This window comes from Danio aesculapii, chromosome 2 (assembly GCF_903798145.1).
Source record: "Danio aesculapii chromosome 2, fDanAes4.1, whole genome shotgun sequence".
Lineage (NCBI taxonomy): Eukaryota > Metazoa > Chordata > Actinopteri > Cypriniformes > Danionidae > Danio > Danio aesculapii.
The window spans coordinates 35658647-35677049 of NC_079436.1; the positions used below are offsets into that span (position 1 = coordinate 35658647).

The window sequence follows — 18403 nt, forward strand, 5'->3', positions numbered from 1 at the left end:
AGCGAGTTTCCTCTTCCACCCAGTCCTTTTAAAGCTGTTTGGTGGAGCAGATCCTTCAGGCACAGTGCTGTACATCCCAATGAGACACCAGGACAGGTTAATGCTCCTCTACATGGAAAAGCAGTGCTTGCACAAGAGGATTATACTCTAGATTACACACTGGGAGACTGACAGACAGACAGACAGGGATGACGGAAGGACGGACGGTTCGGAAGTGGATTTCACCACCCTATCCTGAAGCGTTGATGTAGAGCTGACTTTGCAGGATGTAGTCGATGACGGGCTGGCTCAGGTAATCCACCACATGACCGTCACCGTGTTGAAGAGCCAGTCTGATTAGAGGAAAGACAAGAGCGATTTGAACAATGTTCACCTTTAATACCTCTTTTGCACAATATCCTGCACAACATTGTTCATTCTCATGTAAAAATACTCGTGTAGCCTGTCTTATGTGTATAGTTAAGTATCTTATAGTATATGTTGGTTATGCATAAATAGCTCTTATGTCCAGTGTTGTTTTTGTATTTATGATTAATTTATGTAGCACCTTGTTCTTGTGAGACACGACATTTAGTCTTGACTTGACTTGAAAAACTAAAGACTTTAGAAAGAGCAGGGGCGGATTTAACCAATAAGCCAAGTCAGCGGCCACGTAGAGCTCCAGGAAATCTGGAGCCCCCCAATAAACACCTAGAAGTATAAATTATACCTATAAACTATATATAACATTGTTTCCTATCATATTTTGTATAATGGGAGTCAAACTTTTTTTACATAATTATTATTTAATACACACTAAATATAATATTATTATAATAATGTTATGTAATAATAATATTATAAAATAAAATTTCCACCACCTCCAGTCACGGAGCAGTCCGGCAGCCAAATTTATATTAAAAAATTATTATTTTTAGTTGTAAATTCACTTTGTATTATACATTATATTAAGTTGTAATTATATTTATTATTATATTATAGTTGAAAAAAAAACTAATCATTTAAAATGTAGCGCTTGCATTAAGATAAAACATAGAAAAGAAGATTGAGTGATATTTAAAAAACAGCAAAATAAATAAAAGTAAAAAGGATGCATTTCAGGACTTGGACCCCATAGCTGGAGTTGCTTAGGGCCACCAAATTGCTAAATAAACCCCTGAGAAAGAGTGTAATCTTGCCTTTAAAAATAAACAAGTTAAAGGGATAGTTCACCTAAATATGAACATTTCCTCACAATTGACTCGGTCTCAAGGGGTTATAAATGTTTATGAATTCCTTTATTTATTTATTTTTTTTGTTGCTTCCGGAACTTGACTGTTATGTCCTACAGCAGTGAAAATAAAGGGATACTCCACCCAAAAATAAAAAAGTCATCATTTAATCAAAGATGTTATGAAAAGTCAAAAGTCATCAGCAGCCACTGACATCCATAGTTGAAACAAAACTACTAAGGAAGGCAATGGCTGCTGTTTTCCAACAGAATTCAAAGAAACTCAAACATTCATTCATTTTCTTTTCAGCTTAGTCCCTTTATTCGTTGGGGGTCACCACAATGGAATGAACCACCAACTTATCCAGCATATGATTTACACAGTGGATGCCCTTCCAGCTGCAAACCCAGTACTAGGAAACACCCATACACACACATATACTGTCTTTGGACTGTGGGGAAACTGGAGCACTCGGAGGAAATTCACGCCAACACGAGGAGAACATGCAAACTCCACACAGAAATGCCAACTGACCCAGCCTGGGCTTGAACCAGCGACCTTCTTGCTGTGAGGTGATCATGCTACCTACTGCACTATCGTGATGCCCAAACTCAAACATGTTTGGAGTAAATTTTGGAGTAAATCATGACAGAATTTGGACTTTTGGGCCGACTATGCCTTTATACTGTAGCTTCTATACGACGCAACAATCAGGTTATGGAAGTAATAAGATTAGTTTTCCATTCGGAAATTAAACACAAATTGATAGACCTTTCAATACTACTTGAATATGCTTTTAAAATTGTCTTTTGGCATTAAGTTCAGAAAAACAGCATTGCTTATGATGCTGTATAGAACGTTCCACCAATCAGAGATCAAAGTGCTTCTTCAGCTCCACCCACAATCATGAAGTTTAACAAATTTTGAGGTGTTGTTTTTACATTCTCAATTCTTCTGCGCTAGTGTGTGTCTGTGCGTGTGCTGGATTTACACGAATGCGGCAGACCAGAAACGCAAGCCCATGCGACAAGTTTTGCAGTTCGTTGCATTGCAAAGCTTGATGAACTCTCTAATCGAAGATCAAAACATGACCTCTCTGTACAAAAATTTTAAATATGGACCAATCGCTTGCTTTTTAAAATGACTAATTATCTTGTTTAATCCCGCCCCCTTTTTGCAGCGCCATATGACATTAGCGCCATTTTACATGCTCAAACTTTAGTGTGACCGCAGCATCACATGGGATGAATTGGATATTACAACATTGAGTTGCTGTATGAGGACATGCCTGGTGTTTTGGTGATTTACGAGGACACATATTTGTATAATGACATAGGAATAATCTAGAAATTTCAAAGTTGAGGTGGTGTATGAGGACATGTCTGCTGTTTTGGTGATTTACAAGGACACACATTTGTATAATGACATGTGGATGAATTGGATAAGTTGGTGTATGAGGACACGCCCTGTGTTTTGGTGATTTACGAGGACAAATAATTGTATAATGACATGAGGATAACATTGAAATTACAATGTTGAGATGGTGACTGAGGACAAGCCTGTTTTTTGGTGATTTACGAGGACACAACTTTGTATAATGACATGGGGATGAATTGGATAGGTTAGTGTATGAGGGCATGCCCTGTGTTTTGGGGATTTACGAGGACACATACAGTATTTGTAGAATGACATGGGGATAACTTCAAAATGACTAAAAATCTTACATAAGTCTGTGTGAACCACACGTTGCTGAGACTTTTGTTTCAGTGTGTTGATGTACTTTCAACCGTAGGGGGCGTGGCTTTGTTTTGCACATCATTCCCTTGTAGCAAACTAATGGTAAGTGGAGCGTAGTTATGAATATTGTGTCTGAAGCCGTTAAACTGACGTCAACAGAGAATGACCGCCACTCCAAATGCAGGAACAGATGGTCAGACTTTGAAGATTACCAAAAACAGACAGTGGATTAACTTGTTTGAATTAATTGTTATCTAAAGTAAATCAAATAAACAGTGTACATTTAGATTTTACTCAACCTTAATGGGGTCATTATTTTTTACATTTAAAATTTACCACAGGTTTTCAGTGAAGTTTAAGTCAATATCATAAGTGGTTTTAGTTTAGGTACATACCATACATTATGGTAAAGAATAGAGAGGTGAACACAAACCTGCTCTTGGTGGAACTGACGATTGACATTGGGTGGTCGATTTCATCTTTTACCACAATTATATTATCCTGTGAAAGGAAAACCAAAGTTATTAATACAACAAATTTCCCCTGATCCCAATGTGCTGACTGTGGTAAAACAGTCACAAAAAGTCTTCTGTCATTGATAATATATTTGATGCAAATACCTTATGCTTTCTGAGCACAGAGGAATGGTTCATTATTCGTTCTGTATCTGCTCCATCTCGAGGAACCACTACTATCCCGAAATCCCCAACAATCACCTCCATCTGGACAATTGGATGTACATCAGAATATGGGAAAAAAATGACAATATTAACTTTCATTTCGTGCTGACTTTAACGCAACACTATATCTGGGTTTCCATCACTCAGTCTTAATGCACATTTGGAAGTATCGCATGAGAAACTTAAATGCTACACAGGGCAAATTTTTTGACCAATGTTGCTGGGCAACTTAATAAATGGGTAACCAGGTGAGACACAGGGTAACTAATTAGAGCAATGGGCTACAGGTACAATACTGTTGCCCTTTCATAATAGAAAAATAGCCAGGCAACACTGCCCAAATATTGGCCTGTGTATCATCAGCATAAAGGATAGTTCACCCTAATGAATACAGCAGAATTACAGCATTCTGACTCATTTTGCCACCAGGGCTCAAATATTTAAAAAAAATATCTAAACACTTGTGAGAGCACAAACGACAGTGAAATACAGAATGAATGATATCTTACATCACTTTCGTTCCACAAGCCGGGGATGCAGAAAGACTCCAGGAGATCACTGCCACAGAGGAGCAGGATACGCAACTCTGAACAAACCATAAAACACACACACACACACACACACACAGTAATGAGCTGGTTTTCCTTCGCTGTGGGGGTAAACACAACAACTTTGATCAGATGAAAAGAAACAAGCCACATTTTCCCCACGAGGAAGAAGAATGAGGCAGTATGCTTTACATTCAGAGACTTTTATTATAGAAAGTTTCCTGTTTTGTTTATTTCTCTGACAGCTGTTTGTCTGCCCTTGTCTTGTTTGATGTTATTTATATTTTCGGAAGAGAAATACACAGTGACTTTTTCTCTCTCCTTGGGCAAACTCTGTATTTTCCTGACGGTGACTCAAAGTGACAAGCAAGGACTGATTTGAAAACCAAAAACCAAAGCAGGGAAAATCGCATCGTCTCACCGATTTCCTCGTAGCGCATTGCAGTACCAAGATTGGCATTTTCATCTGTTCGAGAAAAAAAAAGAAAGAAAGGCTTGAGAGGTCACAGAGATTGAGACATTGATTCATTGGAAGTCATCACAGTCATGTAAAATTTATTCACATCCTGTGTGAAGCCTATGAATAATTCAAAATAATTATACAGAATTATGTGATTTCTACATGAACCCAGCCACAAGGCCTCAGTATATCGCTGTGTTACACACTTTGTTCTCCCACATTTTCATATCGATACAAACTGAAATTGTGGGATGAAATAATGACATTAATCTTAAAGGGACGGTTCACCCAAAAATGGACTCTACAATTCGTCACCTTAGAATTATAAAGTTCTATATGACATTTTTGTCAAAATTGAGTTATTCACATATTCTTATTGAATGGCAACTTATTTACATTATGTGATGTTTTGTAAGTTGTTTACATTTTAAGTTTACTTTTTATTTAAAAAACAAAAAGGTTTTATCTACAAAGTCGAACTCTAGCTTGACTCTATAAGGTTCTTTCTGTGAGCCAATCAGCATTTCAAATGCACGCATTACAAGATGTGTGTAAATGTGATGATTTAGAAGCATTTTTTGACATTGAGATGAAATGTTTCATTTACATTGTTGGAAAAGAAACAGAATTTTTTTTTATTTATGTAAATATATATAGTGAGTTAAACATCTTTCAGTGTTAATTAAACTCATTTGCTCATTGTCTGTTTTCTTTAAATCTTATATTCATCTAAATTTAAATATTATATAATTTAATTTAATGGGGCATATAATTCAATAAATATAATTTAATAATTCATATAAAGCATATAATTCAATAAATATTACCATATTAATTAGATTAGATCTGCAAAATATTTAGCAGTCTTGTATGCTTGATTTGAACAAGAAAAAAATGTTCATCCTAAAACATTAAATAAATGTTATAGAAAGCAAAAAATGTAACTTTCTCAAACATCAACATATGTTACAACACCATATTTTCTTAAATTAAACTATTAGTTAATATAAAGTATTTGTTGAAAAGTAATGCTTCAGTTAATGATTTGTCAAATAGAAACTTATAACTCCAAGCGGTAAATGACCTTTTAGATTCAGAAGCTTCTATCTAGATTTGCCCAGTTTTTTTTTTTTGTTTACCCTGATTTGCAAATTTAAGAGAATTTTGATAATTAACATTTAGAGTACATTTAGTGTCTCTGTCATGTGAATGTATGAAAGAAAACTGTCACACACATATTGTTGGCTATATGGAATGGAAGACTTTGAAGTGTAAAATCTCAAAATCATTTAGAACGCAGATAGAACCTTATAATTCCAAGGTGACAAATTGTCCAACATTTGTTCTTTCTTCTGTTGAGCAGAAAAGAAGATACTTTGAAGAATGTTGGGAACTGCTTGAGAATGAGAACATGTGAGCCATTTTTCACTGTTGGGCTGAACCATTCCTTTAAATGACTAAATAGTTGGGGAATTTAATTCAATATATTTGTTATTTAACATGACTATTAAAAGTAATGCAATAAAACTTAAATATAAAAAATGTTGATTCATTAATTTTTGTTTATCATAATGTAATTCCCAAATCATTTTTCCATTTAGGGTCTATTTTTAAAAACATAAATCCACATATAAATATTTATTTATCTTTACATCATTTCATAAATTTAGCCATTAGACATTAGAAAATAAAAACTTCTGTTACAAATATGTAATAGCGTTTTTTACAATAATCATTGTTTCAAAACAGCTTTAAAAAAGTGAACATTATTGCATTACTATCAAATTAAGTTAAAGTTACAATCAAATATAAGTTATTATATACAGACATAGTTAACCTGCAGTTTTATTGCATATAGGTGATGTCTGTGTGTTCATGTTTATTGATGTGTGTGTGTGTGTGTGTGTGTGTATATATATATATATAATATATCTATATATATATATATTATATATATATATATATATATATATATATATATAAAATGTGTTCATTTATATGAATATACCAACTTACCGACAAAGGTGAAACGATCCATGGGTGGCCGAACACAGCAAATTTTACCCAAGCTCTCGCTCATCTTTCCCCAAAATTTAACTTTAGAATAAAAGACACAAGATGAGTTAATAATTACGGATATCCTCTTTTCCAAAACTCCAAACATAACCATCTAAGCATGAAAAGGTCACTTACTGGCCACAGACTTGTTAACTGTGTTTTGGTAAATTGCAGATGTCTCGTTTTGGGGTTGACCAATCACAGGGGTTGTGGAGGGTGTGTTTACATTAGACAGAATGCATCCTGTCACTCTCTGTGGAGGAATGGATCGATTAATTACTTTAAAAAAAAAAAAAGAATAACAGCCTTCTGACCAAATTTAGGACTAACCTTCATTAGGTCTCGGTGATGCTCCAAAACGCTGCAGGTGGTCTGCCAAGTGTCCTGGTAGCACTCCCAAGGATCCACTCTGGAAAAGACCATTAATCATTAAAGTTCTGAATGTCCATTTCACATAAAAGCCCATCCATCTTCTGTTGAATTCAAGGATATGTAAGTGCACCTTTCAATTCTTATGAGGCACCTCTTTATGAATGATTGACAGTTACCTGATCCAATCAGAAGACTGAACTGCCAGCTGGCACATGGTGAGACGATGTCTGCTTGGGACAAGGCCCTATAAATGCAGAAATATAATCCAAAACAAGGAAAAGTGAGTCTTATAGGCATAAACCTAGCAATGTAGAGAATATGTGAACTACAAAACAACATGTTTAGATTTAATATTAGAAAAGCTATTACTCAAACATTTATTCTTGTTAGGCTATAATCAGGGTTTAAAACAGTTTCTTTCACACGTGTTTGGACTCTCAACACAAAGAACTGATGTCGGAATCACTGAATCTTGCTTTCTAAAGCATTTATTATTCATATTTTGTTGCCAAGAGAGAAGAAATCTAGGCCAAAGTAGTTTTTAATTCACTATGGTAACAGAATTCTTATAACAATGTTATAAGAGGTATTTGGTATAACAAGAGGTATTTGATTCATTAAAAGAAATCTTGAGTAACTGAAGATTTATTTTTGAGCACAGCATTGGCTCATTAATATAAAATTGTAGTTGGTAATTTACATAAGTAATTTGTAAGTTAGTAATTTGCATAAAACACACTCAAACTTTGCCATATAAGTGCTTTTTGCACATCGAACAAACACAATTAACATCATCTGTACAGACACAGATTTTTGTTATTTTCTTCATATATATATATATTAACAATAAAATTGTTTTGGTTAATTATAATTTTGCTAATTTGACCCATGTACCATGGTGATTCAGCAAATCATCCTGGGCAAAATAGAGTTCAATAAAATTCTATCCGTATTTGTATGGGGACTAAAAAATTAATCCACATGGATTCTGTGACCTATAGATCACAGAAATACCCTATTTACCAACAAACCTTCCATCTTGAACTAAATAACAGGGAGCAGCAAATGATTGAGAAATGTTTAGTTTAAATGCAATTAAATGAACTGCATTTAATATAACAGTGGGAGTTATTAGGGGGTTTTACTGACTCTTTCTGTAGCTTCCACACATGCACCAGTAAATAGTGTCTGTGACTAACTTATGAGTCATGATCGACTCATAGAATTATTTACTAAGCCAAATGTATTCAAAACTGCTGATTTATTTAGGAAAGCATGAGTCACTGAATCATTCTCTCAAATGATTTGTTCAAAAACACAGCAACACAAATACATTTAAGTAAATACATTCGAAGTTAAGCAAATTCTACAAATATTACTCAATCTTTCAATATATTTCTTAAATGAACTGCAATTTTCATTAAATGATAGTACACTCTAAAAGAAAAAGTACACTGCATTTACTTAATCTCATGTAGTTTCAAATATGTATTCATCTATATTTTATATGTGGTTTCTATATTTTGTTGAACACAAAAGACATTGGGCCCTATCATACACCTGGCGCAATGAGGCATGTTTGGCACATTTTTTACTATTTTCAGACCTGCGCAACCCTACTTTTCCCACTTTGCGACACGTTGTTTAAATAGCAATTCTATTTGCGCTGCTTTGTGGACTTTGTGGACTCTTTGGGTGTGCTGGTCTAGAAAAGGAGGTGTGTTAAGGTGCATTGTTGGCCAGCTAAAAAGCAGTTCTAAAGTCCAGCGCAGAGCATATTAGTTGTGCGCCTTAAAAGCCTACACATTGCTTAATACACACAGAATGTACAGCAATATGCAAATATTTTTACAAAGTGTTCAGTTTTTTCACTAACAAAGTCTGCCATGTAAATAGCAAATGCACCATGGCGTGACGCAACTGACTTTTATAGGGAATGTGAGATGAGACTCTGATTGGTTCAATGCACCTTATGCTCAAAACACACCCATAACTCATTAAGAGAATAAGCACAACACTGTTAGACCATGTACAAAGTGTATTTTTCCGACCTTAAAATAGCAAAAGTGGATTCGGACACGCCCTAAATGCTTTCGTGTCATGCACTTTAGACTTTGTGCCTAGACTTTGCACCTAAATAGAGCCCATAATTTTTTTTTTTAAATGTGGAAAACGGTAGCCACTGTAATCGATAGTAAGAAAAAAAATATTCTAAGGAAGTCAAAGGGTACCGGATTCCAACATTCTTTAAAATATCTTTTTTTTATGTTCAACAGAAACAAAAACAGATTTGGACACAGTAGAGGTTGAATAATTGATGACCGAATTAAAATTTTTGGGTGAACTTGAATATCAACACTGAAGTGATTATCTGTGGTATACGATGCATTATTTCTCCTACTACTGAAATAAACTACACCAAATTCAGACTTCTTCATCTCAGACTTACCGGTTTGCCATAGGAATCATGTACAGGAGAGACGATTCCTCCAATCACAATGAATCGTCCAGTCTTGTGCAGATACTCTCTGGCCTTTTCTGCAAAGCAAACAGGATTACTTTATTATCTTCTGTAACACACTTATAAAGGTAGCCTGGATGACAGTAAGAAAGTGAAAGCAGGTAAGCACCTCTGTTTTAACTCTGATGACTATTATATGATTTCTCTCACACAGTACAAAGCTGTCTGATATAACCTCACACCCCCAGCCCCTTCAAAAATATTGACAGAAGTGAGTTTCAGAAACAAAATTTCATGCTGGGGACTATGAAGCAGACATGTAGAAAGAGCTAAACAAATCTCTCTAGTGCGAAAAAAAAGAAGAAATCATAAAGTGTAAGTGCTAATGTGAAAAAAAAAACAGCCTATAGAAGCCAAATATACATGAAATACATTCTAGGGTATCTTATTTAATGCTAAGTGTTTTTATTGGTTTCAGATGTCTAAGTGGTTCAGAATAGCCCGCATGAGCCCTGAATGAGCTATAAACCCGTTCTTATTTTTGTACCTCGAAATATATGCAAAGGCATGCAGCAGGAGAAGAAGGCTTAAAAATTAGGTCACGGACACACACATGTGTTTTGCTTCGAGGGGAAAACAGCGGAAGTGTATTGATCAAACTGTGGTGATGGTTCTCCTCATGTTGCTGAGGCTCTTAGAAATACAGCTGCAGTAACTGAATTAGGGAAAGTACAAAGCTCCTAAGGCTTTTTTTCCCACTGGTTTGTTTATTGGCGAGCTGAAATGTAGAGATGGACAAGCTAATGGAAGAAAAGCTCTCATTTTGAGTATTTCTTCTTTTCCCACTTGCATTTTTTGTTAAGTATCAGTTAGAAACAGTATGATGGTATAGCTGAAGGCAAAATTATTAGCTCTCCAATTTTTAAATTTCCCAAGTGCTCTTTAACGGTGAGATTTTTTTTTTCATCCTAGCTGGCATTTCTGTGTGGAGTTTGCATGTTCTCCCTGTGTTTGCATGGGTTTCCAACGAGTGCTCCAGTTTCCCCCACAGTCCAAAGACATGCGCTATAGGTGAATTGGATTAACTAAATAAACTGTAGAGTATGAGTGTGTTAATGTGAGAATGTATGGGTGTTTTCCAGTACTGGGTTGCAGCTGGAAGGGCATCCGCTGCGTAAAACATATGGATAGTTGGCGGTTCATTCCGCTATGACGACTCCTGATAAATAAGGAATTAAGCCAAAGTAAAATGAATGAATAAGTTAAGAAAACTAATTTCAACTAACTAATAACTAATTTCTTTTGTTTTTGCCATGATGACAGTACAGAACTTTTCTCTTGTTATTTTTTGAAGATACTAGTATTCAGATTAAATGCAATTTAAAGGCTTAACTAGGTTAATTAGGCAAGTTTGTTTTATTAGGCAAGTCATTAGACTTTACTGGTTTGATGTAGCCAATAAAATATATATATATAATTTCTATAATAATTTCTAAAAATAATGTTTTTTTTTTAAATATATTTTTTTATTCCGGCCAAACTAAAATAAATAAGACTTTCTCCAGAAGAAAACTAAACTAAATCAACATTTCTAATAATAGTTTGCATGTTCTCCCTGGGTTTTTCCTCTGGGTTCTCTGGTTTCCCCTGGGTTCTCTGGTTTCCCCCACAGTCCAAACAAATGCGCTATAGGTTAATTTACGTAAACAAAATTGGCCATGTTATATGAGTATGTGTGTGACTGTGAGAGTGGGGTTTTCCCAGTATTGGGTTGTGGCTGGAAGGGCATCTGGGCATCTGCTGTTTAAAATGTATGCTGGAATAGTTGGTGGTTCATTCTGCTGTGGCGACCCCTGATAAATAAGGGACTAAGCCAAAGGAAAATGAATAAGAGAACGTGTATCATATTTTTCATTATAAAACTGATTTAAGTTGATCCCAATGTTGACTTTACAGTTTAAGCTAATTATTGATTTTTTTTAAAAATTTTATTGAAGTTTTATTAGAATAAACAACTGACAGAATTTCCAGATATGGGTTGCAGCTGGAAGGGCATCCACTGTATAAAACATATGCTGGATAAGTTGGCGGTTCATTCCGCTGTGGCGACCTCAGATCAATAAAGGGACTAAGCCGAAAAGAAAATGAATGAATGAACTGACAGAAGTGTGTCACTAGAGTGAAAACACAGAAAAAAGTAAAAATGTATTGTATTTATTCATGTTTTACATCTGAGTACCTGACTTATTCATTCATTCATTTTCTTTTTGGCTGAGTCCCTTTATTAATCTGGGGTCGCCACAGCGGAATGAACCGCCAACTTATCCAGCATATGTTTTATGCAGCCGATGCCCTTCCAGTGGCAACCGATCACTGGGAAACACCCATACACACTCAATCACGCTCATACACTATGGACAATTTAGCCTACCCAGTTCACCTATACCACATGTCTTTTTTTTTAGTAAAAACTGTGTTGTAATGTGCTGTTATTAAATTCGCCATTTTTAAAATTACCTTTAAACTCAATACTTAGTAATCCCAAAGTCCCACAAACAAAACCTAAGAGGAAAACATTGGACTTAAAAGTTTATTTTGATGTACTTTTTCTTTTAAACACAAGGTTATGCTTTGTGTATTGGTTTTAAACTGTGTTGGACATGAATGACCTTCTGTCTTTATGCGAGCTGAAATGCTGAATTAAAAACAGTTAAAGTTGAACAATAAAAGAAGTATTTGCTGCTCACCAAGGTTGTTTGCTTTGTTACCAAAATTCAATAAAGCTGTATTATTTTGAAATATTATTTTAATTTAAAATACATCTTTCTTTCAAAGTACTTTTAAAAGAGGATTTTTTTCAATGCTATACTTTTGATTTTTGGTAATTCTCAACTATATGAAGCAGCACACTGTATTTATCATGGATAATAAACACAAAGAGTGGTTTATCAGAACAGAATGATTCAGATTTGAAAGCAAATAAAATATATTAACATGAAACTTTTATATTAAATTGTGGGTGATGCAGTGTAGGTAGGTAGTTTCTGTAGGTAGTGCCTCACAGCAAGAAGGTCGCTGGTTTGAGCCTCGGCTGGGTCAGTTGGCGTTTCTGTGTGGAGTTTGCATGTTCTCCCCGTGTTCGCGTGGTCTAGGAGGCTATAAAGTTTTTAAAGGGATATCTCACTCAAAAATGAAAATTCTGTCAACATTTAATCACCCTTTCATTCATACATCGGAATGAACCTCCAATTTATACAGCATGTTTTACGCAGCGGATGCCCTTCCAGCTGCAACCCATCACTGGGAAACATCCATACACACTCTTAATCACCCTTTACTTGCTTAAAACCTTAATGAGTTTATGTCTTCTGTTAAACACAAAAGAAGATATTCTGAAACATGTTGGAAACCTGCTACCATTTAATTTATAGTAGTATTTAATAGTATTTGTTTTGTTTTTCCTACAAATGAAGATGTTTTTCAGCTTTCTTCAAAATATCATCTTGTTTTATAACAACAGGTTAATAAATGATGACAGAACATTCATTTTTGGCTGAACTATCACTTTAACAGGTCAACATCCTAGTTCTAGGTATTCGTATTATTACATGTTCATGTATTTTACAAATAACAACCTGTATATAGCAGGTTATTTGTCTTCCAATAGCCGCGTTGATATGCCAAGTAACCTTCGCACAAGTAAAGATTAATTACACTTGTTGAAATACCATTAATCACAACTCTTTATTGCTTGCGTCCTCAAAAATTATGAATGAATCTAGACATATATGTAGCTAAAGCCGCGGCTGCGCAGCACCATCATCATGGGCCGTCGCCCATTTCAGCACCTTCCCCCTGGACAGCGACCGATAATACAAGTTCATCACAGAAATAAAACATCTATTCGATCAAAATAACTAAAAATCAGAAGGGTCACTTGGACTCCCTTCACATAGCGACACATACGACAAAAGGCTGAATTAAAAATCCACTCGCGCACCCACTCCCTCCAGCGCAGGCGGAGCACTTACCGAACATATGAATGTGTCCCTTCGTGATGGGGTTGAAACTTCCACAAGACAGCAAGATGACATGCGTTTTGTTGTTCTCCGTCATTGTGGTTGCTGCGAACTATCGTTTTTTAACATAAGTCGCGGGTTTTCGGGCCTTTTGTTTTGTTGTGAGACCGCAGCGAGAGGCGAGGTTCATGAGGCTGCGGCAGCGCGAGCGTCACTCTGCTCTGACGAACATGCGCGGAGAGCCGAGAATCTAAGAGCTCCGATTCTGATTCATCTGAACGAGTCTTCTTGTTTTCTTAACGAGTTTGATTATCTTAGTACTTTGGAAAACATGAATTTTATGAGAACGTTTAGATTTAGAATAGAACAGATAGGATAAATAAGAACATATATTTTATACAATCGTTTGTAATTGTTAGCCTATTTGTAGCTCTTTTATCCATTTTTTACATTTGGATATTGAATAGTGATTGCGCTTTGGACAAAAAATAGTCACAATGTTTTTTTAATAGAGATCTGTAGGCTACATTATTTATAAGCTTAATAAATAATCTTTCCTTTTGATCAGAGATTTCCAAACTAGGGCCCGTAGGCCAAAGGTGGCCCATGGTAACCTTTGATTTGGCCCACCATCTCATCTGAGAAGGTTGGGACCAATGCCTTCAACAGAGCTCGTCATTTCAAATTTTCAAATTCTTCAACCTTTTGTTTGATTGTTTGTTAAATTGTTAAGAAACAAAAAAGCAAATGGAATGGAATGTTTCAATTAAATGTTGTGCATGAATCAGATTTTTAAAAAATGTAAGGATCCTTGCCGAGCAAATCAAGTGCATTCACTGAATTTAGCATTGAACACCATTGTGTTATAAATGAGATGGTTTGTTTTTATTGAAGGACGCTCATTATAAAATGTAAAAAATATATATATGATTATTAATACGATTAAAGTATTTTTTAAATTTATTTCTAAATATGTATAAATTAGGAAATTACCATGGTAGCTTTAATGTAATAGTTTGGTTTATTTAACTTTGGGCCTCCACCCTCAATCAAGTTTGGTTTTTGGCCCTTCATAAGAAAAAGTTTGGGTACCCCTGATTTTGATGCATGCATGGTTTGTAAGGATATGACAATATTTGGTTGAGATATGTTTCGACGCTGAATTTCTAGAATCTGTGGGTTCAAAAAAGTAAAAATGCACATTACTAACCAAAATGGATTTTTGATTTATTAATACTAGGAAGTTTATAAAATATATTTATGTTAAATTTAAAATTGGTTCATTCCTTTGCTATTGCCAAAAATATACCTGTACAACATAAGACATAAGGTGTTGTGGTCAGGGTAACATGTAAAGCATATTAAATTCAATTTCAGTTAAACCTTTTAGAAAATGTTAAAATAGGTGAAGAAATATGGATCAAAATGGATATTCCTTTGTCAATTAGAATGACAATTTAAAAAAAAATGATTCAACTTCTTGTTGACACACTGTAAAAAATGTTTGGTTCCATCTATCAGATTTGTGTTGGGTCAACATGAAGGAATTAAGTTAGCTTATTAGTTTTTACAAATTTAAGTGGTGGGTGGCACAGTAGCGCTGTGTTGTCTCAGCCTCAGCTGGGTCAGCTGGCATTTTCTGTATGGAGTTTGCATGTACTCTCCATGTTCGCATGGGTTTCCTCTGGGTGCTCCTGTTTCCCCCACAAATCCAAAGACATATGCTATAGGTGAATTGGGTAGGCTAAATTGTCCGTAGTGTATGTGTGTGAATGAGTGTATGGGTGTTTCCCAGTGATGGGTTACAGCTGGAAGGGCATCCGCTGTGGTGACCCCTGATTAATAAAGGGACTAAGTCGAAAAGAAAATGAATAAATGAAATTTAAGTAGATTGAACATAAGACAATTGAGTTGTCCCCACACAAAAAAACTCAAGATTTGTGTTGTTTCAGCTCATTTTAAATTAGTTTGAACAACAGCAAACGTCATTTTTGAGTGCATGTATGGTTGAAGAATTGCAGATTTCAAAATAATTTTTCTGTAACTATTTTTACCCTAATACCTTGGTAAAAACCTTGATTATTTAGTTAATTAATTAATTAATCAAATAAAAAAGCAGCAACTACTATTGTTGCTAAGGTTTGATAATTGAAACCCCAAATATTAAAAGTTTATACGATTATATAAAAAAGTTAAACTTAATTTACTTTGTGTACAATTTATAAAGCTTATTTATTTATGAGGACCCCACTGTCTGTAAAACTGCATCAAAAGCTTTTCACACATAATCTTACAGTTTATGATTCCACAAAGCTCCTAAAATAATAAGTATCAATATCAGTGTATATGATATGCAGAAAATATACTGTCAGAATATTATTGGTTAAAACACAACAATGTGATGTTTAATTATGTGTTAAACATATGTGAAAGTCAGTAAATGGAAGATTCTTTCAAATTAACACAGTAAATTGTATGCATATTCACAGATTTTTTCCTAAAGAGTCCAGCAGATTTGTATACTCTCTTTTGTTAAATTGCATTTGCACCCCATGTTTGTTAGCACTAAAAATACATTCAAATACACACACGTCCAGACAAGCAGTCCAGAGAGGCAAACCAGTGGCCCGCTCTCATTAACACCGTTAGACTCTTTTTCAGCAAAACATCCTACGGGCCTACGGCTGTAAAGTGTGAGTCATTGATCACAGCACCACTGGAATGGTCTTTTTTCTCAAACCAATCAGCAAATACTGTCCAATGTATTATGCAAATATAATTATATCTGCAGAATAATTTAAATTCCAGCTGCCAAATGAGCTGCTTGTATTAATTGCTTCTTTGTTACTTCTTATGTTACTCTCGCCTGTAAATCACTTTGAATAATAGCATCTGCTTTGGTTAACCTTAAATACTGACCATAAGTATAGAAACAAACATGTGTGCAGCTTTGAATATGCTATTTCTCTTAGCTCAGCCTCAGTGGTGTCTGTTCAACATTTTTCCTCACAAATTTGCCATTGCATCGGTGATGTGTTTATCAGCACAACAAACTGCGTCCTTGATGACAGGCATTTGAAATTCGAAGCAGCACTACAGTCACAGCGTGACTCATCAAGACTGAAAACAAGCTCTCAATGCTCTTAAATGTGTTTCCAATGGAGAAACGGCTTAGTTGAACTGTTCATTATGTTTGCGGCTGGATTTTTGTTTGTTTTATACCATGATATGTAAGCAAATATAAGCAATAATGATTTGTGGTCCTTCCTTGTTTGAAAATAAGAAAGCTTTAATACATAAAAGGAAATCCAATTATATATTGGCAAGTTTCGCAAAAAACATTTGACACAAGGAGAGCAGTTTAAAGATCTTTAAGGGATAGTTAACACAAAATTGAAAATTCTGTCATCGTTACTCACCCTTCACTTGTTCTTAAACCTGTTTGACTTTCCTTCTTTTGCTGAACATAAAAGAAGATATTTCGAAGAATGCTGGAGTCATTGACTTCCATATTGTTTTCCTGCTATGGATGTCAATGGTTACAGTTTTGAGCTTTCTTCAAGATATATTATTTGGTGTTCAACTGAATAAGGAAACTCTTAAAGGTGGGTGAATAAATAATGTGTATTGTGTACATTTTTATTTTTGGCTGAGCAAGCTCTTTAATTCTGCATTTTAATAGTCATTGTCAAGTGTGTTGAATTTGCCTTTAAGCAAAAAAAAAAAAAATAATAATAATAATAATAATTTGACACTACAATGTGATATTATTAAGCAAAATGATTGGTCTGCAGACTGTTCAGGACTGTTTATTGCTAACCGCTGTGGCATCCCCTGATAAATAAGGGACTAAAGATCTGAAATAAAATTAATGTTGAGTTTTATGCACTGATTGTACTGTCAGTAGTATTAATTTTGTTTCAAACACACAACACACAGACAATCTTTATATATATATATATATATATATATATATATATATATATATATATATATATATATATATATATATATATTTTTTTTTTTTTTTTTTTTTTTTTTTTACATATGATTTATTTATTCATTCATTCATTTATTTACTTTTCAGCTTAGTCCCTTTAATAATCTAGGGTCGCCACAGCAGAATGAACTACCAACGTATCCAGCATATGTTTTACACAGCGGATGCCCTTCCATGCTGCAACCCAGTACTGGGAAACATTCATACACTCTCACATTCACACACATACACTACTGACAATTTAGTTTATTCAATTCACCTGTACCACATGTCTTTGGACTGTGGGGGAAACCGGAGCACTCGTTGGAAACCCACGCAAACACGGGAAGAACATGCAAACTCCACACAGAAATGCCAACAGAGCCAGCCGGGGGCTCTAACGAGCAACCTTCTCGCTGTAAGGCAATCGTGCTACCCACTCCGCCACCGTGTCACCATTTATTTATTTATCAACGTTATTTTGATGTCCAATAACGACGTGAAATGACACTGATATTTAGTTGATTTTAGGTTGTGTTAGAAAGTGAACAAAATCCAACGCCGAGCCAACATCTTAAAGCAACGTCATATTGAAGCCAAAAAATGACATTTATTCATCAGGTATGGTAACCAAAATCCATAGTTGTAACGTCCACACAACGTCAAGCTGTAACATTATCAGACATTGATATTTGGTTGATTTTAGGTTACATGTTTTCGAATCCCCATAGACAAGAAAAATAAAGTAGTGACTGCAGGTTGAAGGAAAGTAGTGGATTAAAAGTACCGATACTGCACTAAAATGTAATGTAAAAAGTAAAAGTACTCCTTTTTAAAACTACTTCCTGAGAAAAACTTCTCAATTACAGTCGTTTGAG

At 34.9% G+C, this 18403-nt stretch overlaps 1 protein-coding gene across 1 annotated transcript in view; it reads right to left on the bottom strand.

Moving 5' to 3' along the window:
• nmnat2 (nicotinamide nucleotide adenylyltransferase 2) overlaps nt 1-13765 on the bottom strand; it is a 14133-nt gene extending 368 nt beyond the window's left edge. Inside the window, exons 1-11 of the mRNA XM_056478122.1 lie at nt 13559-13765; nt 9516-9604; nt 7243-7310; nt 7025-7103; nt 6830-6947; nt 6653-6733; nt 4598-4642; nt 4138-4214; nt 3569-3670; nt 3382-3449; nt 1-332 (exon numbers count right to left, since the gene is read on the bottom strand). The exon at nt 1-332 is cut by the window's left edge and continues 368 nt beyond it. Of these exons, the coding sequence (XP_056334097.1) occupies nt 230-332; nt 3382-3449; nt 3569-3670; nt 4138-4214; nt 4598-4642; nt 6653-6733; nt 6830-6947; nt 7025-7103; nt 7243-7310; nt 9516-9604; nt 13559-13643 (915 nt within the window). The 5' untranslated portion in view covers nt 13644-13765 and the 3' untranslated portion in view covers nt 1-229. The remainder of the gene's footprint in view (nt 333-3381; nt 3450-3568; nt 3671-4137; nt 4215-4597; nt 4643-6652; nt 6734-6829; nt 6948-7024; nt 7104-7242; nt 7311-9515; nt 9605-13558) is intronic.
• Between the last annotated feature and the right edge of the window lie 4638 nt (nt 13766-18403).